Here is a 21,822-nt window from a genome sequence, read left to right as displayed (position 1 = left end):
GATCAGGCCACATGACCGACTGAGTTACAGAGTGACCACAGTGACACGCGGCGGCAGACCTTGATGACGGAGTGCGTGCGAGGCTGAGCTCTGGTTCGTGCTCGGACGCCGAAGATGGCGTCGGTGACGGGCACGCTGTTTTCGGCGCAGATGGCGTAAAGCAGGGCCATACAGATACAGAAGAAGGTCATGCAGACGGCGCCACGGCGAGCCCGACGCCTCAGACGCCACAGCAGGCTGACTCTGTCCATCGCCGCCCCGGGAATCTGCAGAGGGAACACGCCGTGTGACGGCAGCCAATCAGAACTGGTTGCAAAAGCTTAACTTTTTTCTAGTTTGATGCCAACTCAACAAAGGAATCCTCCAAAGCAGCTGTTTTATAGGACGGCGAGACGGTGTGTTTTTCCATTTTATTCTGAAAAGAGACGAAACTAAATGTAGAAAAGACCCAAAAGCAGAACAGGAGACGGAAACTTATCTGAAGGTTTTATTGAAACAGAAACTGAACCCAAAAAACAAAGAAAGACAGAACTAAGCAGAAGATACCTTAGAGACGGGAAACAAACTGAGTGGTAAGACCACAGAGCTGAAATACAGACGAGACTGATGGAGCAAAGGACTGCGGCTGACTGATTACGGGTGGAGCTGAGGCCAAAAATGAAAGAGGATGTGAAATTAAAAACTAAACTGTGATCAGGACTGAGACAGAAGCAGGTGCACAGAACCGAGGCAAGACAAGACTAAGGTTATAAATAAATAAAAAACAAAAGCAAAAACACTAAGAACATGAACAAGAAAACGGAACATAACAGGGAAATCAACCCAAAACCACAAACTCTAACACGTGTTAGCTTATTTAATTAGCTCTTTAAACACATTTTACAAAATATTTATCCAGATATCTGATTAAATTTCTGCGTCCGCAGGTCGAATGTACCGCTGCTGAACAGAGGAAGGGATTTAAAACCATAAAGTGTGATTATTTTTCCATGAATCAGAAGCCGGAATGTTTGTTTTTTTAACAAATAAGAGAAAATTATCCAAGAATAACTCGGTGAGATGTTGAAGGTACGGAAGCCTGATTCTGCCTAGAAATAAGTATTTTACTGCAAATTAACTTTTCAATTTTCATTTCAATGCAATATAGTCCGGATAGTATTAAAGCTGAGCAGAGAGCTGTTAGAGCTGTCCCTGCAGCCAGGTCCAGGATTACAGCATCTGTTGTTAACCAGCTCTGTGATCCTCCTCCTTTCCTGTTACCGCTCAGTCTGCAGTCTCTGTCTGCCCGGATAGTCTTAAAGCTGAGCAGTGAGCTCACATTTCCCCTGATGATCATTAAAGAAATGGTTTAAACTTCCTCCTCCTTTTCCTCCATTTTGTTCCTGCTCTGCATCCTGGACGTCTCCTCTTCAACTCATCTGGATCTGAGGTCTTATTCCTGATATTATTCTTAGCATTACATGCTAAAAACTTCCCCGTTGCCACGGTTACGCATCATAACACATGTAAAAAACGTTTCCAGAGTTACCAGCAGAAGTAAAACACTATTTTCTTTGGTGGCACTCCAATATTTCCATCCTTTAACAGCTGAATGGTAACATCTGCAAAGCTCAGTTTTATCTCTTATTTCTACTTCCTGTCATGTCCATGCATTCTATAACAAATTAAGACATCGAATAAGACAAAAACTTCTATCGCAAGATGTCAGAAAGTCCCATTTTTAATTGGAAAAAAAGATCTTTCCAGCTGCTAGATGTTCAACACTGAAGCTTAAATCTCTCTAAAACATCAGAAACACCGACTTCGTGAAGCTGATACTTTCAGGAAAAGCAAAAGAATGTGAATAATCTCACAATATTTAAAGTTATGTTTGTTTTTATCACCCTTTCAGTCACAAAGACTGATTATACGACACAGAAAAAACAGAAAAAGCTGTTTTTATAGTTAACATTTACATGAAACTTGTGGCCATTCTTTAGTTTAAAAATGAACTTAATGACAATACTGATCATTTCCTTTGTGTTCCAGGTGAATATGATCACCCACTTCCACTTGTAATAATGATGGTTACTACAGAGTCTGATGGAGTGAGCAGAGACCAGAGAAACGAGGGCGCCATCACTGCCCTGGATGACGGGTGAAATCAGGGAGAAAGAGCAGAGAAGAGGAGGAAGAGGAGGAAGAAAGGGAAATAAACGGCTAAATAGAGAGGAAAGGAAGCAACATCTTCATCGGCCATCTTTGACCCAGCCGTCGGTCACATTTATAAGATAAGATCAACCTTTTTATCGAAGTTTCACATCCGTTTCAGTCTCATGAGTGAAAGATAACAGCAGCCAGAATCATGCAGTGACCACAGAGGGAGAAAGTATGAACTCAGGGCCACGTTTTACGCCACCTGGTGCATGAGAGATGGTTTCTGTGCTTGTTTGAACCATCTTTATCTTCACATTTTAGTGAAAAAGATGAGGATGCTGTATTCAGGTGCCAACACCAGAATAAAAAGACTTATTAAGAAGATATAAATGTTTCTGGAGATGATTTAGATCGGTGTGATGGGCGTGACTCAGGATTCTAACTCTGAGAAGCAGAACTCGAATTCATCTGAAATATTAACACCTCTCAAACATCTTTCCATCCACCTGGTGGCGGCTGAAGGTGTCGGTGTCATGTGTGAATGACCTCCTGATGCTGTGCTGCTGTGGGAACAAAGGACCTCCTGAACCTCTCAGTCTCAGAGAGATGAGCCTCTCACTGCTCCTCTGTCCTGCAGGATGCTGTGGAGAGGATGTTTATTATTCTCCATCACAGAATCTAACTTCCTCCTCATCCGTTTCTCCACCACAGCACTGAGAGGGTCCAGCCTTCTGCCTACAACAAACCAGCCTTTTTCACCAGTTTGTCCAGACGCCTACAGTTTCTGTCTGTAGTGCAACTCCCCCAGCAGACAGCAGCATAGAACAGTGCACTCTCAATGATAGTGTGATAAAACATGCACATCATATCACTGCAGACATTGAAGGAGCTGAGCCGTCTCAGGAAAAAGAGACGGCTCTGGCCCCTCCTGTACACTGCGTCTATAAAGAATATAAAGAGAAACAAATAAAATAATTTAAATGAATTTAAAAACAAGCAACAGTGCAAATAAATTCAAAGATATCGTGCAGATTTCATGCATAGACACATGAGAACAGAAATGTTTTTAACCTGGATTTAAAAATGTCTCCATTTGGTGAAAGTTTAATCTCCACTGGCAGTTTGTTCCACTTGTTTGCAGCATAACAGCTAAATGCTGCTTCTCCATGTTTAGTCTGGACTCTGGACTGGACCAGCTGACCTGAGTCCTTGGATCTAAGAGCTCTGCTGGCTTTATATTCTCTGAACATATCACAGATGGAAACCATCAGCAGGCTTTTAAAATCTATTCTGTGAAAGAAAACTGTTGAAACTGTTTGAGCTGCAGCTTCTGCTCTGATGATATTTCAGACATGTTGTTATAATATTTCATATATATAATATAATATAATATAATATAATATTTATTTCTGTTACTGTGGTCCAATCAAACCCTCGCAGTAAAACCCTGGCTGAGCTTTAACCTGCAGAAAAGTGACTCCACTGGGAAGTTTGATGCAGGTTGATATGAATTGTTATGGATTGTATGGATGTTTTTCATAAACGCCAAATGCTGCCACTTTAAAGGGATAGTTCGCCTCTTTTGACATGAAGCTGTATGACATCACATATCAGCAACATCATTTATGAACATTTTCTTACCCCCTGCTGCGTCCTGTGAGCCGAGTTCCAGCCTCGTTTTGCATCACAAAATCGTTCTCCAGGAGAAAGTCAGACCTCACAATCGCTTGGCGCTATTTTCTCTCCCTTCGTATCACTGAGTGTTGTGTAGACCGTGCAGACCGAAAATAGCACCAAGCGATTGTGAGGTCTGACTTTTTCCTGGAGAACGATTTTGTGATGCAAATGTATTACTCTTTTGAACACATATTGTTTTGAGAAGCAAAACGTTTTATTTTTTAAACCCCAGCCAACTAGCCGGACTACCTTCATCAACACCAAAACGAGGCTGGAACTCTGCTCACAGGACGCAGCAGGGGGTAAGAAGATGTTCATAAATGATGCTGCTGATATGGGATGTCATACAGCTTCATGTCAAAAGAGGCGAACAATCCCTTTAAGTGACGATAACGACATTTATGGGTTGTTGTGGCTGCATCTGCAGCTTGTAGACATTCACATGTTTACTGATTCTATTCATGTGGACGTTTGTCCTGAAAGTTAAATTCATTGTAATACGGCACATTCTTCAGTATATCATCAAGATGAAATTATTTTAATAAACTGGGTCGTGACCCTGGATTGTGTGACCTAAATTCGGAGTGGAAGAGCCAATCGTTTTTACATGAACACGAACCAATTGACACGCTTTTTGTTCCTTTTCTGTCGCCATCCTGTTGGCAGTCAGATTCTTTCCAGATTATATTGTAAAGCGGATCAGAGTCTGATGGCGTTCATCTCCTGACGGGCTCTGGGGAGGATTCATCCCTCCATCAGACCTGCTGCAACTGACCCAGGAACTGACCCAGGAACTGACCCTGGAACTGACCCTGGAACTGACCCAGGAACTGACCCAGGAACTGACCCAGGAACTGACCCTGCAACTGACCCAGGAACTGACCCAGGAACTGACCCTGCAACTGACCCAGGAACTGACCCAGGAACTGACCCAGGAACTGACCCAGGAACTGACCCAGGAACTGACCCAGGAACTGACCCAGGAACTGACCCTGGAACTGACCCAGGAACTGACCCAGGACACGATGGAGGGATTACACATCCCATCTGGCTCGGAGGCCCCTTTATGTCCCAGAGATGGAGTCACAGAAAGGTCTCCTGGACCACTTTCCCACCATAACCTCGACCTGGATGAGCTTAAAAGAGATGAGCAGGGTCTGCGTCAGAGTGCATCAGAGCACTTTATGCACAAGTGAGCAGGATTAACGGACAACAAATGGGTTTAGATGAGCTTGTGCTGGGCAGGAATCAAATAAATCCATGTGGGACACAAACACAATCCTGCAGCAGAGTTCTTATAAAGTTGATGCAGCAGTACTAGGTTAGCTCACTGGAAAAAAATCTAAATCTTACCAAGTATATTTGTCTCATTGAGTATCTCATTACACTTGATATAAGACACAAATGCCTAACAAGTACCATTTCAGCCAGATATAGGGACTTGTTTTACAGTTTTTCTCTATTGGTTTGGCCCATTTCTTGAAACAGAAATTACATTATCAAAATAACATGGACAAATCTCCAAACCACCTCGCAATTGTTCACAACAGAATGGCATTTCTCATTGCTTTCATCAAATTGCAATTGTCTTAATACATGTGTCAATTGTTTCAGTGCATCTCTGCAAAAGATTATGTACAAGTAGCCTAGTTTGCACAGTTTACCTACATTTAGCACATTTTCCAAGTGAATAGATTTTGGTGATCTGAACTGATTAGTTGATTCTTGGTCTAATGGTTCTTCTACCAAAATATTTCAGCATGATTTCATTGTATAAGTCATCACATGCACAATAATCTGTTCAATTGTCAAAATGGGTCAAGAACATGATACCATCAATACCATATAGAATCTCATGTAACATTTGATAAATTCATGACAGTAATTGAGTAATTGATTTCATGCTTAGAAGCAGTTCAGTGTGCTTTACAGAGTAAAAGAAGTAAATAAAAACCGTGTGTGAAAACAGCTAAAAAGCACAGATGGGCACATGTAATTTTTTTACTCTAACTTTTGCAGATAATAATGGGATTGGAAGCAAATGAGACCCCTCACATCCTCGTGTTTGTAGATGAAGCCGGCTTCAACCTGGCCAAGGGGCGAAGATGTGGCTGCAACATTATTGGCCACCGGGCCACGGTGGATGTTCCAGGCCAGCGAGGGGGCAATATAACTATGTGTGCTGCCATTTCTGAGAATGGTGTGGCCACTCACATCCCCACTCTTGGCCCATACAACACACAGACGCTCCTCTTCTTCTTGGACCACCTTTATACTAATTTGGTCCCTGAATATGAGCGAGGTCTTCTTGAGTCTCACCTACCACGCTACGTGATTGTGTGGGACAATGTCAACTTCCATCGTGGTCCACTCATCAGGGCTTGGTTCACTATGCATCCAAGAATGATGATGGAGTTGCTCCCACCTTATTCCCCTTTCCTTAATCCTATTGAGGAGTTTTTCTCTGCTTGGAGGTGGAGAGTGTATGAGCATCATGCTCAAGACCAAAGATCCCTGCTCCATGCAACGGACGCTGCATGTTTAGACATTACAGGAGATCAGTGTAAGGGATGGTTGCGGCATGCACGGCGTTTCATCCCGCGTTGCATTGCAAGGTAAAATATACGTTGCGATGTTGATGAGAATCTGTGGCCAGACAAACAGCAACGTCTGGACGGCCAGGAGGGTGAGGACAGTGGTCATGAGGGAGGGGCGGGGGAGGGTGAGCGGGAGGGGGACGACAGCGACCAGTAAAGTGTTGCTATAGTGTTTTCTGTAAGCTGCAGATTTATTTACAGTACTGTAGGCCACATAATTTTGTTTTTTTTGTTTGTGTTTATATTACAGTATATGTGTGCTATGTATATTTTTCTTTTCCTTCTACAATACTATACTGTATGGAAGTTACGTACTTCACAGTATTTGTGTGAATAAAAATGGTTGGTATGAGTGTATTGTGTGTGCTTTGAGGCTACTCTTACTGTGAAACTTTTTTCCTTCAGTTTCATACACTATTGTATTCTGTTAGGTAGTCCTATGCCATAGTGAAAAAACATCTAAACATTTTGACTTGTAGTGCTCACACAATGCCAAAAGGACAATGCATTTTGTGGGCACTGACTATTTGAATGAGAAAGAAACTTCATTTTGACACATGGCTGAACTGTTTAGGGGGAGATATGAGCTTTTGCTGGTGAACCGTGGTGTTGTCCTGAACCATTCAGTTTAGTTTTGCAAAAAGTACTAAAGAGTGTTGAAAACGTCCGGTCTGTTTCAAGAAATGAGCCTAGGCAACTGAGAAAGATCTTTGCAATTTGGGTGGCACTGACTCTTTTCATGGGAAAGAAATCAGGTCTGAAGCATGGGTGAACAGTTTTGGGAGAGATATGAGCTTTTGCAGGTTAGCTATGGTGTTGTGCTGAACTATAAGAGTGTTATGCCAAATGATCTTAGAGTTTTGAGAATGTAATTTCTGTTTCAAGAAATGAGCCAAACCAATAGAGAAAAACTGTAATACAATACATCTTGAATATCTTGTTAAGTGAAAAAGTCTTGAAAACATCTCGTTTTGAGTCATATTTCACATGAAACAAGCTTTTTTTTCATTTGAAGAGGTTTTTAAGCTAATTTCAAGATCACTTTTAACTCAAAAGTCCTAAATAACACATTTCAAGAAATCTTGACAAGCCGATTTTCACTAGTTCCATTCGCAGATTTATTTTGCTTATTTCAAGCAAAAACGTCTTTATTTGTGGTTTTTTTACTTATTTTTGGAGGGGCATTTTTTTCCAGTGTACCCGAGGCGGCACATGCAGCGGTCAGCTCCAGGCTGGACTATCTGACACCCTGCTGCCACATGAATAACAACAGCACAGAAAATTAGATCAATATTTGGTGTTTAAAGCCCTGACAGCAATTCAGTGGATGGTAGTTATTCTATAAACCTGCTGAAGTCTGAGCGGAGACACGCTTCAGAGACAATTCATTCTGCCCACACATGTCCGAACGTCACGCTGCAAACAGAACACACACACATGTGCAGAAATCCCATGTTTTATGTGTCAGATTAAACGATCAGAAGGACAACACACAACGTATCACACTCCCTCTTATTCAGAGTATGAGCTCATCCAAAAAAAATACCGGTGTTCAGTCATGGCAGACGCGTCCTGACGGAACACGTCAGCTCACTCGGTCAGTGGTGTTTCAAAGATGGAAAGTAGAAAGATCAAGGGTGGCGTGGAGAAAGCTAGAATTAAAAAAGAGGAAAGCTCTGGAAACAGATGCAGCTAAATATAGATAGATAGATAGATAGATAGATAGATAGATAGATAGATAGATAGATAGATAGATAGATAGATAGATAGATAGATAGATAGATAGATAGATAGATAGATAGATAGATAGATAGATAGAACCTGATTTGTATTTAGACGGCTTCTGTACAGTTGATCTCTCTGAACTAACAACAGCAATAGTCTCTTCTAAACCATCAACTTGTGTTTTAGACCCAATCCCAACCAGACTGTTCAAGGAGGTTTTCCCATTAATTGACACTTCCATATTGGATTTGATCAATCTGTCTTTGTTGACAGGATATGTACCTCAGACTTTTAAGGTTGCTGTAATTAAACCTTTACTTAAAAAACCTACTCTTGATTCAGAGGTGTTGGCTGATTATAGACCTATATCCAATCTCCCTTTTATGTCTAAAGTTCTTGAAAAAATGGTTGCAGCTCAGCTTTGTGATCATTTACACAGATATAATCTGTTTGAAGAGTTTCAGTCAGGATTCAGAGTGCATCATAGCACAGAAACTGCACTGCTGAAAGTTACCAATGATCTCCTCTTAGCCTCTGATAGCGGACTTGTGTCTGTGCTTGTCCTGTTGGATCTCAGTGCTGCATTTGATACGGTCGATCACAGTATCTTATTAAAGAGACTTGAACATGTTATTGGGATTAAAGGAACTGCATTAGGCTGGTTTAAGTCATATTTATCTGATAGATTTCAGTTTGTTCTTGTAAATGAAGAATCTTCCTCACACACCAGAGTAAGTCATGGAGTTCCTCAGGGTTCTGTGCTTGGACCGATTCTTTTTACTTTATACATGCTTCCATTAGGTAACATTATTAGACAGCATGGCATAAATTTCCATTGCTATGCTGATGATACTCAGCTGTACTTATCTATAAAACCAGGTGAACCCAATAGGTTGGTCAGACTACAAGCATGTCTTAAAGACATAAAGACCTGGATGACTCAGAACTTTCTGCTTCTAAATTCAGACAAAACTGAAGTCGTTATTTTTGGTCCTGAGCGTTTCAGGGAGAAATTGTCTAGCTATATAGTTACTCTAGATGGTATTTCCTTGGCTTCTAGTTCTACAGTGAGGAACCTTGGAGTTATTTTTGACCAGAACTTATCATTTGACTCGCATATAAAACAGGTTTCTAGGACTGCCTTCTTTCATCTTCGTAATATTGTTAAAATCAGGAACATCTTGTCTCAGAGTGATGCAGAAAAACTAATTCATGCATTTGTTACTTCAAGATTGGACTACTGTAATTCTTTATTATTGGGCTGTCCCACATATTCTCTGAAAAGCCTCCAGCTGATCCAAAATGCTGCAGCCAGAGTTCTGATGAGAACTAACAGGAGAGATCATATTTCTCCAGTTTTAGCTTCTCTTCATTGGCTCCCTGTTAAATTCAGAATAGAATTTAAGATTCTTCTCCTTACATATAAAGCTCTTAATGACCGAGCTCCATCATATCTTAAAGATCTCATTGTAAGATATTTTCCTAACAGAGCACTTCGTTCCCAAACTGCAGGTTTACTTGAGGTTCCCAGAGTTTCTAAAAGTAGAATGGGAGGCAGAGCCTTCAGTTATCAGGCCCCTCTCTTGTGGAATAAGCTGCCAGTAAATGTCCAGGAAGCAGACACCCTTTCCACTTTTAAAATCAGGCTTAAAACTTTCCTTTTTTATAAACCTTATAGTTAGGGATGGTTCAGGTAATCCTGAAACATCCCATAGTTAAGCTGCTTTAGGCCTAGACTGCTGGGGGGCCTCATCTGTCACACCTTTCCTCACTTTACTCTCTCTATGTGTATGTGACATTATTGTGGTCATTAACTCGTGTTTCCCTGTTCCAACAGATATCCTTTGAATGGTGCTACAGTGCCCCCCCCTTTCTGTCTTCTCAAACCCCAGCTGGTGGAGGCGGATGGCCACCCTTCCTGGTTCTGGTTCTGCCAGAGGTTTCTTCCTGTTAAAAGGGAGTCGTTTCTCTCCACAGTCGCCTCCGGCACGCTCAGGACGGGAGATTGGACCGAAAAAGAGTAGATAGATAGATAGATAGATAGATGGATGGATGGATGGATAGATAGATAGATACTTTATTGATCCCAAAGGAAATTCAAGCATCCAGTAGCAGACATGATAAAGCAATAAAATGTTTATACAATTATAAACACTTTAAAAACAATCTAGGGATTTAAAAAACTATTTAAAAAAAAACTATTTAAAAATATAAAGTGACCCTATGCAGTGACTGTAACAATCCACCTGTAATCAGGTAAACTGTATAATCTACCTCAAATACAACTGCTTAGGGAAAATACTTGCAAAATGGACAGTGCATTAGGATAGTTTCTGTTCATCTTAAATGTACCGTCAACACACTTGTACATGTGTATTTCTTAGTAGTAAACAGTAAAGTACGCATAATATTTACCCAATCGTTGACATGCTGGCATTATGATTAGGACATAATCCAGATGGGGAGACCTGACGCAAATTTTCTACTCTTTTTTTATTTTTTTCTCTCACCTCCCTTAGCTATAGGGAATTGCTATTGTATGACAGGGTTTTTCTTTTTTCTTTTTCTTGGCTCTGTTTCAGCCACGTTTGGTAGGTCTTATCCAAGCTTTAGTTTCTTTTTGCTTGGGTTGTTCTTGTGTTTCTTGTTGTTTTTTTTTGCCCAGGCAGGATTTCGGTTAAAAAACAGATCCAAACTAATTAATAAGATACAGAAAACTATGCAGAATGATATCATTTTATATTATTTTCAATATTACGTTTTGTACATGGAATATCAAGGGCTCCAATAATGTTGTCAAAAGGAAAGCTGTTCTAAACCATCTTAAAAAGGAAAATATACATGTCGCATTTCACCAAGAAACCCATTTGAATGAAGAGGAGCACAAGAAATATCTCAGGGAATAGGTAGGACAGGTATATTTCACATCTTATTCTACCAATAAAAGGGGTGCAATTATAAAAAATTAGAGGAAGATTTTCAAAGATCCAAATCGGATGGGGTGCTTAAAGAATTAAAGGAGGCAAGACTACTGCTGACTAACTTACTAACAAAGAAGGCTGAGTCTGATATTTTGTTTGCTAGACAAAGACTGTTTGAATTTGGAAATAAGCCAAACAAGTTCTTAGCTCATCTTGCAAGAAATTATCCTCAAAAAACTTTTATTTCTGCAATATCTGATGAGGATCAAATCCGTCAAACTAATAAGACTAAGATCAATGACTGCTTTCAGAAATTTTATGAAAAGCTGTATACCTCAGAGTTAGACAGCAATACATCTACCAGTAGTAATTTTTTTGACGGTTTACAGATGCCTCAGCTAACAGAAGGTAAGGTAAGGTGACTTTATTTATACCCGAAGGTAGATTTGTCCTCCGCTTTTAACTTATCCAGGTTGGCACCTGCTGACACACACATGCACATGGTCACACATTCAGAGACAGATGCCAACCTGGGCAGCCATGAAGCGCCCGGGGAAGAACGAGCTAAACTGTTGGAAGGATCTATTACAGAATTAGAAATCGATAAAGCAATCTCCTCACTCAAGTCAGGTAAAAGCCCAGGGGCTGATGGGTTCTGTGTAGCCTGACTACGTCATACTCACGATTCTAGTCAGAATGTGAGTCTGATATCGCTCGATAGAGTTTTGAGTATGGGGCGTGTTTCAACCGAACCAGGAGAAAAAATGGCTCTTTGCTCAATTGGATAGACCTATAACCAATCAGAGCAACGTAGTATGTGACGTAGATTAAGCGACACACACTTGTTGTAGGAAGGACGGCAAAAATATCTTTTCTATGGATAAAAGCCTTTATCACGTTCCTCTGTTCGTCTTTCAAAATGAATGCAATGTGGAGATCCTGTAGAACAGACTCGATGGCAGAATCTACACACCCTAGCTCTCCAGCGGCAGCCATGTTTGTTTCAAACAAAGTCAAACCAAGCGCTCTTTAGTGACGTAGTCGATAATGTCCCTGTTGATCATCTGTCCATCATCGTATAAAGCCCGCCCTGGCAATCTGATTGGGTCGACTGTTTTGATGTCGAGCATAGAGATTTCCCAACTGAGCAGAGCCAGAACGAACTTCCCATCCAAAAATTTTATGGGCGGGGCTAAGTTCGGCTGGCACCCAGGCTAGGTTCTGTGTACAGTTCTACAAAAAGATGAAACACAAAATTAATAAATTACTACAACGTGTGTTCAACAAATCTTTTGAAGAGGAGGAACTCCCTAAATCTATTTACTTAGCTCATATCATAGTCGTCCCCAAAAAAGGGAAAGACCCAGAACTATGCACCTCCTATCGCCCGATTAGTCTACTTGGAGTGGATGTTAAAATCCTTTCCAAAATAGTGGCTAATCGACTAGAAAGAGAGGTGACCGATATAGTTAATGCAGACCAAACAGGATTTATGAGAGGCCGTACCTCATCAAATAACACAAGACGGTTAATTAATATTATTCACTATCTTAATTTCCACCAAACTCCAAGCGCTATAGCAACAATGGATGCCGAGAAAGCATTCGATCGTGTTGAGTGAAAATATATGCTTGAGGTGTTGAAAAGATTTGGTTTCCATTCAGATTTTGTTCGATGGGTACAGCTTATATATGAAATGCCTACTGCCTCAGTTTCAACAAATGGTCTAATTTCTGCCCAATTTCAGCTTAACAGAGGTACAGCTCAAGGGTCACCACTATCAACTCTGTTGTTCTCTTTAGCTATAGAGCCACTAGCAATTGCTGTCCGGCAAAACTCTGATATCAAAGGAACGGTGATAGGAACAATACAGCACAAAATTCTATTGTACGCGGACGATATACTCATGACATTAACAGACCCATCAAACTCAATACCTGCACTATTCAAATGTGTGAAAGAGTTCGGCCAAATTTCCGGATACAAGGTTCATTTTACAAAATCTGAAATTATGACCCTCGGTTTTATATATGAATGTGAACCTGACTTTGTAAAACCCTTTCGCTGGGCACTGGATGGTTTCACATATCTGGGGATTAAAATAACACCTAAAATTAGTCAACTTTATGCTGAAAATGTTAAGCCCATGGTAGAACACATTAAAGACAAGATGTTAGGCTGGAAAAAGCTTCCTGTATCCTTTCTTGGCAGAATCAGTCTTATTAAGATGATAATCCTCCCCAAAATAACTTATCCTTAATCTATGCTCTTTATATCCCTGAAGAGAAACAACATTAAAGACATAAATAAAGCTCTTTCTGACTTTATATGGGCTGGCAGAAAGCCTAAAATGAAATTAGATATTCTACAACTACCAAAAGAACAAGGAGGATGGGGCCTCCCCAATATTACAAACTATACAATCTCAATGCAAGCCAGAATTATCTCAATATGGGCAACTGCTCAATTGAAGCCGCCATGGTTTGAGATTGAAGCAGCCTTCTCCAAACCGTTCTCTCCCGTCAACTTATTAGATAAACGCAGGAGTGAACTACCAATTATGGCGAGAGACAATTTTCTTATCACTAATGTAGGTAGTACTTGGAATACTTTACGGAAATTATTTGGTACGAAACATAAATTGAGTTGTTTAACAACAATGACTGATAATCCTGATTTAACCAGAGGGGGCACTTTCAGAATTTGTATGAAGCAGGAATTCACCATATTTATAATCTCTGGGATAAGGGGAGTTTTAAAACATTTGAGTCCCTAAAGGATACATATAATCTACAAACTAAAGAATTTTACAAATACCTTCAGGTCAGACACTATGTACATTCCAAAATGGATACTCTCAATCTTCCAGATGAATTTAACATGTTAGAAAAGACTCTTTTAGATAGTCTTAAACAAGGTCATTTTGTCTCCAAATTTTATTCCAAGCTACAACATTTGAATACAGATCGACTAGCATTTCTACGGAAGTTATGGGAAACTCAGATGAAAACAACATTGGACAATGCATTATGGGAGGAAATTTTACTTCTACCTATGAAAATATCCATATTTAATAGATTCAGAGAAATGCAATATAATATTGTACAGAATGTCTATATATCTCCTTATATGTACAGTAAATATACAGCAGGGGCCTCTCCAAACTGCCCAAAGTGCAAGACTACTTTAGGGACAAGATTTCACTGCCTATGGGAATGTGAAAACATTCAACGGTTCTGGCAAACTGTATGTGCTGAGATTAGTGTGATAATCAAGCAGCAATTACAGCCTAACCCATTACTATGTCTACTGGGCTGTGTCCCTGAATCATTAAAATCACACAAAAACACTGTCCATTTTTTGCTTATGTTGGGCCGAAAGGCTGTTATGACGAAATGGGTGGGAGACGAATCTCCTTCAATACATCAGTGGAAAACATCGATATCGGAATATATCTCTCTGGAAGGACTGAGATTTAGTACGGAAGGATCTTTTTACGGCAAAGTTTGGCAAAGTGTTGGAGTACCTGAGAACTCAGAGGACTATTGCCTGAACGCTGGACTTATAAGGACTTTTGAGTTCATTGCTGTGGTTATATTCTAGATTTGCTACATTTCTCAAATAATCTGTATATGCACTGTGCTGGACTGTTACAATCTTAAAAATGTTCAATAAAAAGAATGTTAAAAAAAAAAATATATATATATATATATATATATATATATAAAGTGACCAGTGAAGTAAGACGAAAGTGAAATATAAAGTGATCAGTGAAATTCAGAAGTGCCATCACTGAGAGCTGTTGTACAGCCTGATGGCCGGAGGAACAAAAGAGTTTTTCAGTCTGTTGGAGCAGGATTGAGACAGCAGTCTGCCACTGAACACACTCCTCTGCCTGATGAAGGTGTTGTGCAGAGGGTGGTGGGCGTTGTCCAGTATGGACAATAAATGCCAATAAATATGCAAATATTGGCAACTTTTTCACTAAAACGAGCGGTTTGTAACATCAAATGAGGACGATGAAACGGGTAATATGTTGAACTCTGCCTGCAAACCACCGTTCAAGTTAAATAATTATCAACTCAATGAATTGTGTGACGTTGTGGCATATATAACGTGAGGTTATATAATTTAAATAATAGTATGATGCGACGCCACATAACTGTAGCCCCTCAGAGTCAGAAGCACCGAGCACCAGCCCACAGGTCCAGAGAGGGCAGGTAGGATTGAGTGAATATTATTAGAATGAATATAATGAAAAGTATGGTGAAGACCTGCTCTATGAAAAGTGCCTTGAGATGCTCGATGGTTCAGTATTACATTAATGAAACTGACCTGAACTGGCATGAAACAGTTTAATCATTTAATTTATATTAATTGTTCCATAATTAGTCATTAGATTATATCTTATATTCCTTTTTTTCAGCTTTAAATTGAATCCCATTTACTTTTTCTTGATGTAGAATAAAATATAATTCTTATTATTGTTTGTTTTTTTCCTACTTTTCTACTTTTAGACGTGATAACGTTCATTATTTTGCAATTAGGATTTTATAACTGAATTGATCAGAAGGCTTTGTAAAAAGGGGAGATTTGTGCTGAGAATTATGACCAATTTTAAATGTGATTTTGTGTCAGAAGCAGAGGAGCCAGCTTGTGTGAACAAGCAAGCATTAGTTCCAATATAACCACTTTCTATGCCCAAACGATAGTAAATACACAAAGCCCACAACTGAAAGAGAATAGGATGAAAATATCAAATCAAATCAAATCAAATTTATTTGTATAGCACATTTCATGTACAAACAGTTCAAAGTGCTTTACATAAAATAAAAGCATTGCAGCAGGGAGTGCAAGAAGCATTAAAAATACATAAAATAATATAAAGAGAAACAAATAAAATCATTTAAATGAATTTAAAATCAGGCAACAGTCTAGATAAGTTAAAAGATATTTCATGCATAGACACATGAGAAAAGAAATGTTTTTAACCTGGATTTAAAAATGTCTACATTTGGTGAAAGTTTAATCTCCACTGGCAGTTTGTTCCACTTATTTGCAGCATAACAGCTAAATGCTGCTTCTCCATGTTTGGACTCTGGACTGGACCAGCTGACCTGAGTCCTTGGATCTAAGAGCTCTGCTGGGTTTATATTCTCTGAACATATCACAGATGTATTTTGGGCCTAAACCATTCTGGGATTTGTAAACCATCAGCAGGCTTTTAAAATCTATTCTGTGACTGACTGGAAGCCAGTGTAAAGATTTTAAAGCTGGTGTGATGTGTTCAGATCTCTTAGTCCGGGTTAAAACTCTAGCAGCAGCGTTCTGGATGAGCTGCAGATGTTTAATGCTCTTTTTGGGAAGTCCAGTTAAAAGAGCGTTACAGTAATCGAGTCTACTGGAGATGAATGCATGGATGAGTTTCTCCTGGTCTTTTTGGGAGAGGAAACCTTTAATTCTGTTGATATTTCTGAGGTGGTAAAAAGCTGCCTTGGTGACAGCTTTGATGTGGCTGCTGAAAGTCAGATCTGAGTCTATCAACACTCCGAGGTTACGAGCTTGGTCAGTGATTATAAGGTCCCGAGTCTCAAGATATTTACCAACGCTGACCCTCTTCTCTTTGCTACCAAACAGAATGATCTCAGTTTTGTCTTCATTTAATTGTAGAAAATTATCTCTCATCCAGGTGTTTACTTCCTCCAGACACTGACACAGTACGTCTGCTGGGCTGCAGTCGTCCGGTGACAGAGACACATAAAGTTGTGTATCGTCTGCATAACTGTGATAATTGATGTTAAAATTCTGCAATATCTGACCCAAAGGGAGCATATACAAGTTAAACAGAAGAGGTCCAGAAAGTCCAACCCAGTTTTCCAGCCTGTGCAACAGGATTCTGTGATCTACAGTATCAAACGCAGCGCTGAGGTCCAACAGAACCAGGACTGAAACATTACCAGAATCAGTATTCAACCTAATGTCGTTTAACACTTTGACCAGAGCTGTTTTAGTGCTGTGATGACGTCTGAAGCCTGATTGAAACTTATCAAGACTTCCACTTTCATTCAGAAAGTCGTTGAGCTTGTTAAATACAACTTTCTCAATAATCTTGGATATAAAAGAGAGGTTAGAGACAGGTCTGTAGTTGTTCATCATAGAGGCATCTAGAGTTCTCTTCTTTAGGAGTGGCTTAATGGCAGCTGTCTTTAGTGACTTGGGAAAAATGCCTGATGCCAGTGAGCTGGCAAAATAATATGAAATAAACCTGCATATTTTGCCACTGAAAATATCTTAATTGGTTAAGTCAAAGTGTGTTTTCCATATCAAATGTAAGGTTATAATTACTTGATTTTAACAATAGCTTGTGATCTAAAGTGGCTGAAGAGGCTGTTCTACGTTTTCTCTGCTTCTTCTGAATCAGAAGCATAGAAAACCTGACCTGTCGGCAGCATCTGAGGCGGGTTCATAACGTGAATTAACCATCTGCACTGCTGCTCAACAACTACACGGCTAAAAAAACAAAACCCAAAAGACTTCAGTGATGGACCCCAGGGACAAAACAATCTTTGTTTTCTGGAGGAAACAGCTGCTTCCAATGCGCTTGAACTGTGGGAACCAGATGTCTGCAACCTTTTATTCTCTCTCAGAGAATCCGACTACATTATTTGATGTTTTGCATGCATGTTTGTAGCATCAAACTCGTACACTCAAACATGAAGCAGAAACATGAAGCAGAAACATGACGTGTTTGCACCGAAACGCTACCTGGTGCTCTGGCTAACGTTTGTTATTGGATTTTATCGGGATTTCCTCTGATTGTGTTAATCTAGTCTTTAGTTGTATTTTCTGGTTACAGTCTTGGGCTGTGTTCGAAATTGCATACTTCTCCTACTACTCATACTAACTTTTTGAGTTAGTATGCGAGTTTGAGTAAGCGAGAAGTTCCCGGATGCATACTAGATTCGCCGAAATGTTGGGTATGCATCATGAGGTTACTACTCATACTCAAACTACCCAAGATGCAACGTAATGTGACGTCGCCGATCGTCATTTCCTGTCAAAACAGCAGTTTCAAGCTAGCTACAACGACGGTAGGTTCACTTCCTGTTTTCAAAACAAAAGCACCAATTGTATCGTAAAGGCTTTCCCTATGATAAAAGGCAACGGGTATTTTATTTTTGTGAAAATAACCGGAAGTGCGTTGCTCACTGCGGCTAGCTTTAGTAGCGCCAAATTCGTGGCAACAAAATTGTAAATAGCCGGTATTTTGTCAGATTTTAAACACCTTGTGGATCTAAACGACTACTTTCTCGCCTGAAAATGTTTCAAATGTTGCTAAAGTTTACAGAGTTTAGAGCTTAAGCGAAATCAGCTTCAGGCCAGCTGATTTTGGCTCGGGCAGGAGCGAAATGCATTGTGGGTAAACGCTCTGCATACTGTCTGATCGATGAGTATGCAGTATGCAGTATGGAAGTATGCAGTTTGCAAGTAGTAGTATGCGGTTTCGAACACAACCATGGTCTTCGTTGGCCTGGTCATCTGCTACCTGTCCTCAGCTGCAGCATCAACTCCCTCCACAGTATTTATGCTCCCAGGTTTATCATCAGATCTTCGCCGTTACCTCCTCGTGTTCATTCAGCTGTTCAGATTCATGTCTTTTCTTTGGTTTTATTTTAACTGTGCAAAAAACTTCTAATTGACTAAAAAAGAGGAAAAAGACCTGAAATTGTCTTCCAACATTTTTACAGACACATGGTTTTAACCCAGTTGCTCAATATGTGACCCATTTCTTTAAATTAAGTCAGTTTAGCAGTAACAGTAACAGGAACTTTCTTCTTCACGGCTTTTATGGTAATAAAAGGTTGTCATTCAGTCAGAGGGTTGTTGGTTCAATCCCCAACATCCCCTGTCTGCATGCTGAGGTGTCCACAGGCAAGATACTGAACCCCACATTTCCCCCCAATGTGCTGTTCTGGATAAAGGTGTTAAATCCACGTAAGACTAAAAGAAACACTGTTTTTTAAATGCACTGTTTTTGTTGCTTTAAACTTTTGGCCACATGGCTAGTTAGATAATACTTGTTAGATAAACAGCATCTGCAGGTAGGTTTTGCATAATGTTAATATTTAATTTATGTACAGAGCCAGAAAACCGCCAGGTCTGTGATGCTAGCAGCTCCCACTGCTCCTGCACTGATGTCTGGATGCTGGAAACCAGAAAAGCAGAAAATCTGATGGATGAGATCTCTTGAATCCGGCTCAGCTTTGCAGTATTTTTCAGTTAAGATTGAAAGTAAGCATTTAGCCACTCAACCAGAACACTGTGTAACACTGGCCTGCTGCATGCCGTAGCCAAATATCACTCTAAACCTAAAAATTCCTTTGATCCCTTTGGTTAATTATCTTCCACTTGGACTTCATCTCAACAGTTTCAGAGTGTTCTCTGAAAGACAAATACGCTACTCTAAATTTAAATTTCCATTTAATCTATAAATGAATTACTTTCTGTGAACAACCATTAAACAGATGCTGTTACCATATGGGTGTTGGAAGGTTACGGAGGACCCAGACTCAGAGATCAGCAGTGCCGAGGCCAACAGATGATGGAACTTAAGGCTTTATTTAACAAAAAACAAAAGCTGGGGAAGCTAGTTTACATTGTGTGGGTCAGTAATCCAGCCCAGCTCATGGATCTCTATGGTTTATCCTGATTTGTTTGCTCTAATTCGGCTCCTTGGCACTGAGATTCAAAGTTTCTTTGTGAGGTTCTTCTTCTCTCCTCCATCAGATTTGACTGTAACAACACTCCAGGGCAGTGTTCGAAACCGCATACTTCTCCTACTACTAGTTTGAGTAAGCGAGAAGTTCCCGGATGCATACTAGATTCGCCGAAATGTTGGGTATGCATCATGAGGTTACTACTCATACTCAAACTACCCAATATGCAACGTAATGTGACGTCGCCGATCGTCATTTCCTGTCAAAAAGGCAGTTTCAAGCTAGCTACAACGAGGGTAGGTTCACTTCCTGTTTTCAAAACAAAAGCACCAATTGTATCGTAACGGCTTTCCCTATGATAAAAGGCAACGGGTATTTTATTTTGTGAAAATAACCGGAAGTGCGTTGCTCACTGCGGCTAGCTTTAGTAGTGCCGAATTCGTGGGAACAAAATTGTAAATAGCCGGTATTTTGGCAGGTTTTCAACACGTTGGGGATCTAAACGACTACTTTCTCACCTTAAAATGTTTCAAATGTTGCTAAAGTTTACAGAGTTTAGAGCTTAAGTGAAATCAGCTTCAGGCTGATTTCGGCTTGGGCCGGAGCAAAATGCATTGTGGGTAAACGCTCTGCATACTGTCTGATCGATCAGTATGCAGAATGCAGTATGCAGTATTTAGTATGTAGTATGTAGTATGTAGTATGCGGTTTCGAACACAGCCCTAGACACGGGTAATGAAGGGAGTACTGAACAAGATGGCCATCTATATGGAGCCACTTCAGGGCCATAATGTTTGTTCATTTGAAAACAAATATCCACACGCCTGTCACCTGAAGCCCCGCCCCCAAAAAACTTAAACTTAAATTCAAACTGAAACAAAGTTTTCTGCATTTCTTTCTACTTTTAATGTAAATATGTTTGCTTCCACAGTTCTAGCTCAAAATCAAACTTTCAGTTTAAAAATAATGCTCATATTCAATTAAATTTTTTTCAAATGAACAAACATTAGGCCCTGAAATGGCTCCATAGACCCAGCCCATCCTCAAATCCTTTAAAACCGGACAGATACCCATCTGCCCATCAGTACCACGGGCTCTGTTGCCTGTCCACTCCATTCCAGTGAAACTATTCAACGTTTTTCTCTGAATGTCATGCTCGGATTGTCACATGACAATGGTGGGTGGTGGTCCCCCTCTTTAAAAAGGGGGACCGGAGGGTGTGTTCCAACTATAGGGGGATCACACTCCTCAGCCTCCCTGGTAAGGTCTTTTCGGGGGTACTGGAGAGGAGGATCCGCCGGATAGTCGAATCTCGGATTCAGGAGGTGCAGTGTGGTTTTCGTCCTGGCCGTGGAACAGTGGACCAGCTCTATACCCTCTGCAGGATCCTGGAGGGAGCATGGGAGTTCGCCCAACCGGTCTACATGTGTTTTGGTGAATTGGAGAAGGCATTCGACCATGTCCCTCGGGGACTCTTGTCGGGGGTGCTCCGGGAGTATGGAGTGCCGGACTCCTTCATATGGGCTGTTCGGTCTCTGTATGACCGGTGTCAGAGTTTGGTCCGCATTGCCGGCAGTAAGTTGGACATGTTTCCTGTGAGGGTTGGACTCCGTCAGGGCTGCCCTTTGTCACCGATTCTGTTCATAATTTTTATGGACAGAATTTCTAGGCGCAGCCAGGGCGTTGAGGGGGTCCGTTTTGGCGACCTCAGAATCGGGTCTCTGCTCTTTGCGGATGATGCGGTTCTGTTGGCGTCGTCGGGCTGTGACCTTCAGCTCTCACTGGAGCGGTTCGCAGCCGAGTGTGAAGCGGCTGGGATGAGAATCAGCCCCTCCAAATCTGAGACCATGGTCCTCGGCCGGAAAAGGGTGGAATGCCCTCTCCGGGTCGGAAATGAGATCCTTCCCCAAGTGGAGGAGTTCAAGTATCTCGGGGTCTTGTTCACGAGTGGGGGACAAATGGAGCAGGAGATTGATAGGCGGATCGGTGCGGCGTCCGCAGTGATGCGGGCTCTGCACCGGCCCGTCGTGGTGAAGAAGGAGCTGAGCC

At 40.8% G+C, this 21,822-nt stretch overlaps 1 protein-coding gene across 1 annotated transcript in view; it reads right to left on the bottom strand.

Moving 5' to 3' along the window:
• Window positions 1-21,822, bottom strand: part of st6gal1 (ST6 beta-galactosamide alpha-2,6-sialyltranferase 1) — a 51,953-nt gene that overhangs the window by 18,183 nt on the left and 11,948 nt on the right. Inside the window, exon 3 of the mRNA XM_075486949.1 lies at window positions 60-266. Within this exon, the coding sequence (XP_075343064.1) occupies window positions 60-266 (207 nt within the window). The remainder of the gene's footprint in view (window positions 1-59; window positions 267-21,822) is intronic.

Source organism: Odontesthes bonariensis, chromosome 16 (genome assembly GCF_027942865.1).
Source record: "Odontesthes bonariensis isolate fOdoBon6 chromosome 16, fOdoBon6.hap1, whole genome shotgun sequence".
Classification (NCBI taxonomy): Eukaryota; Metazoa; Chordata; class Actinopteri; order Atheriniformes; family Atherinopsidae; genus Odontesthes; species Odontesthes bonariensis.
Note: the sequence above shows the minus strand (reverse complement) of the source record. Positions and strands in the feature narration are given on the sequence as shown.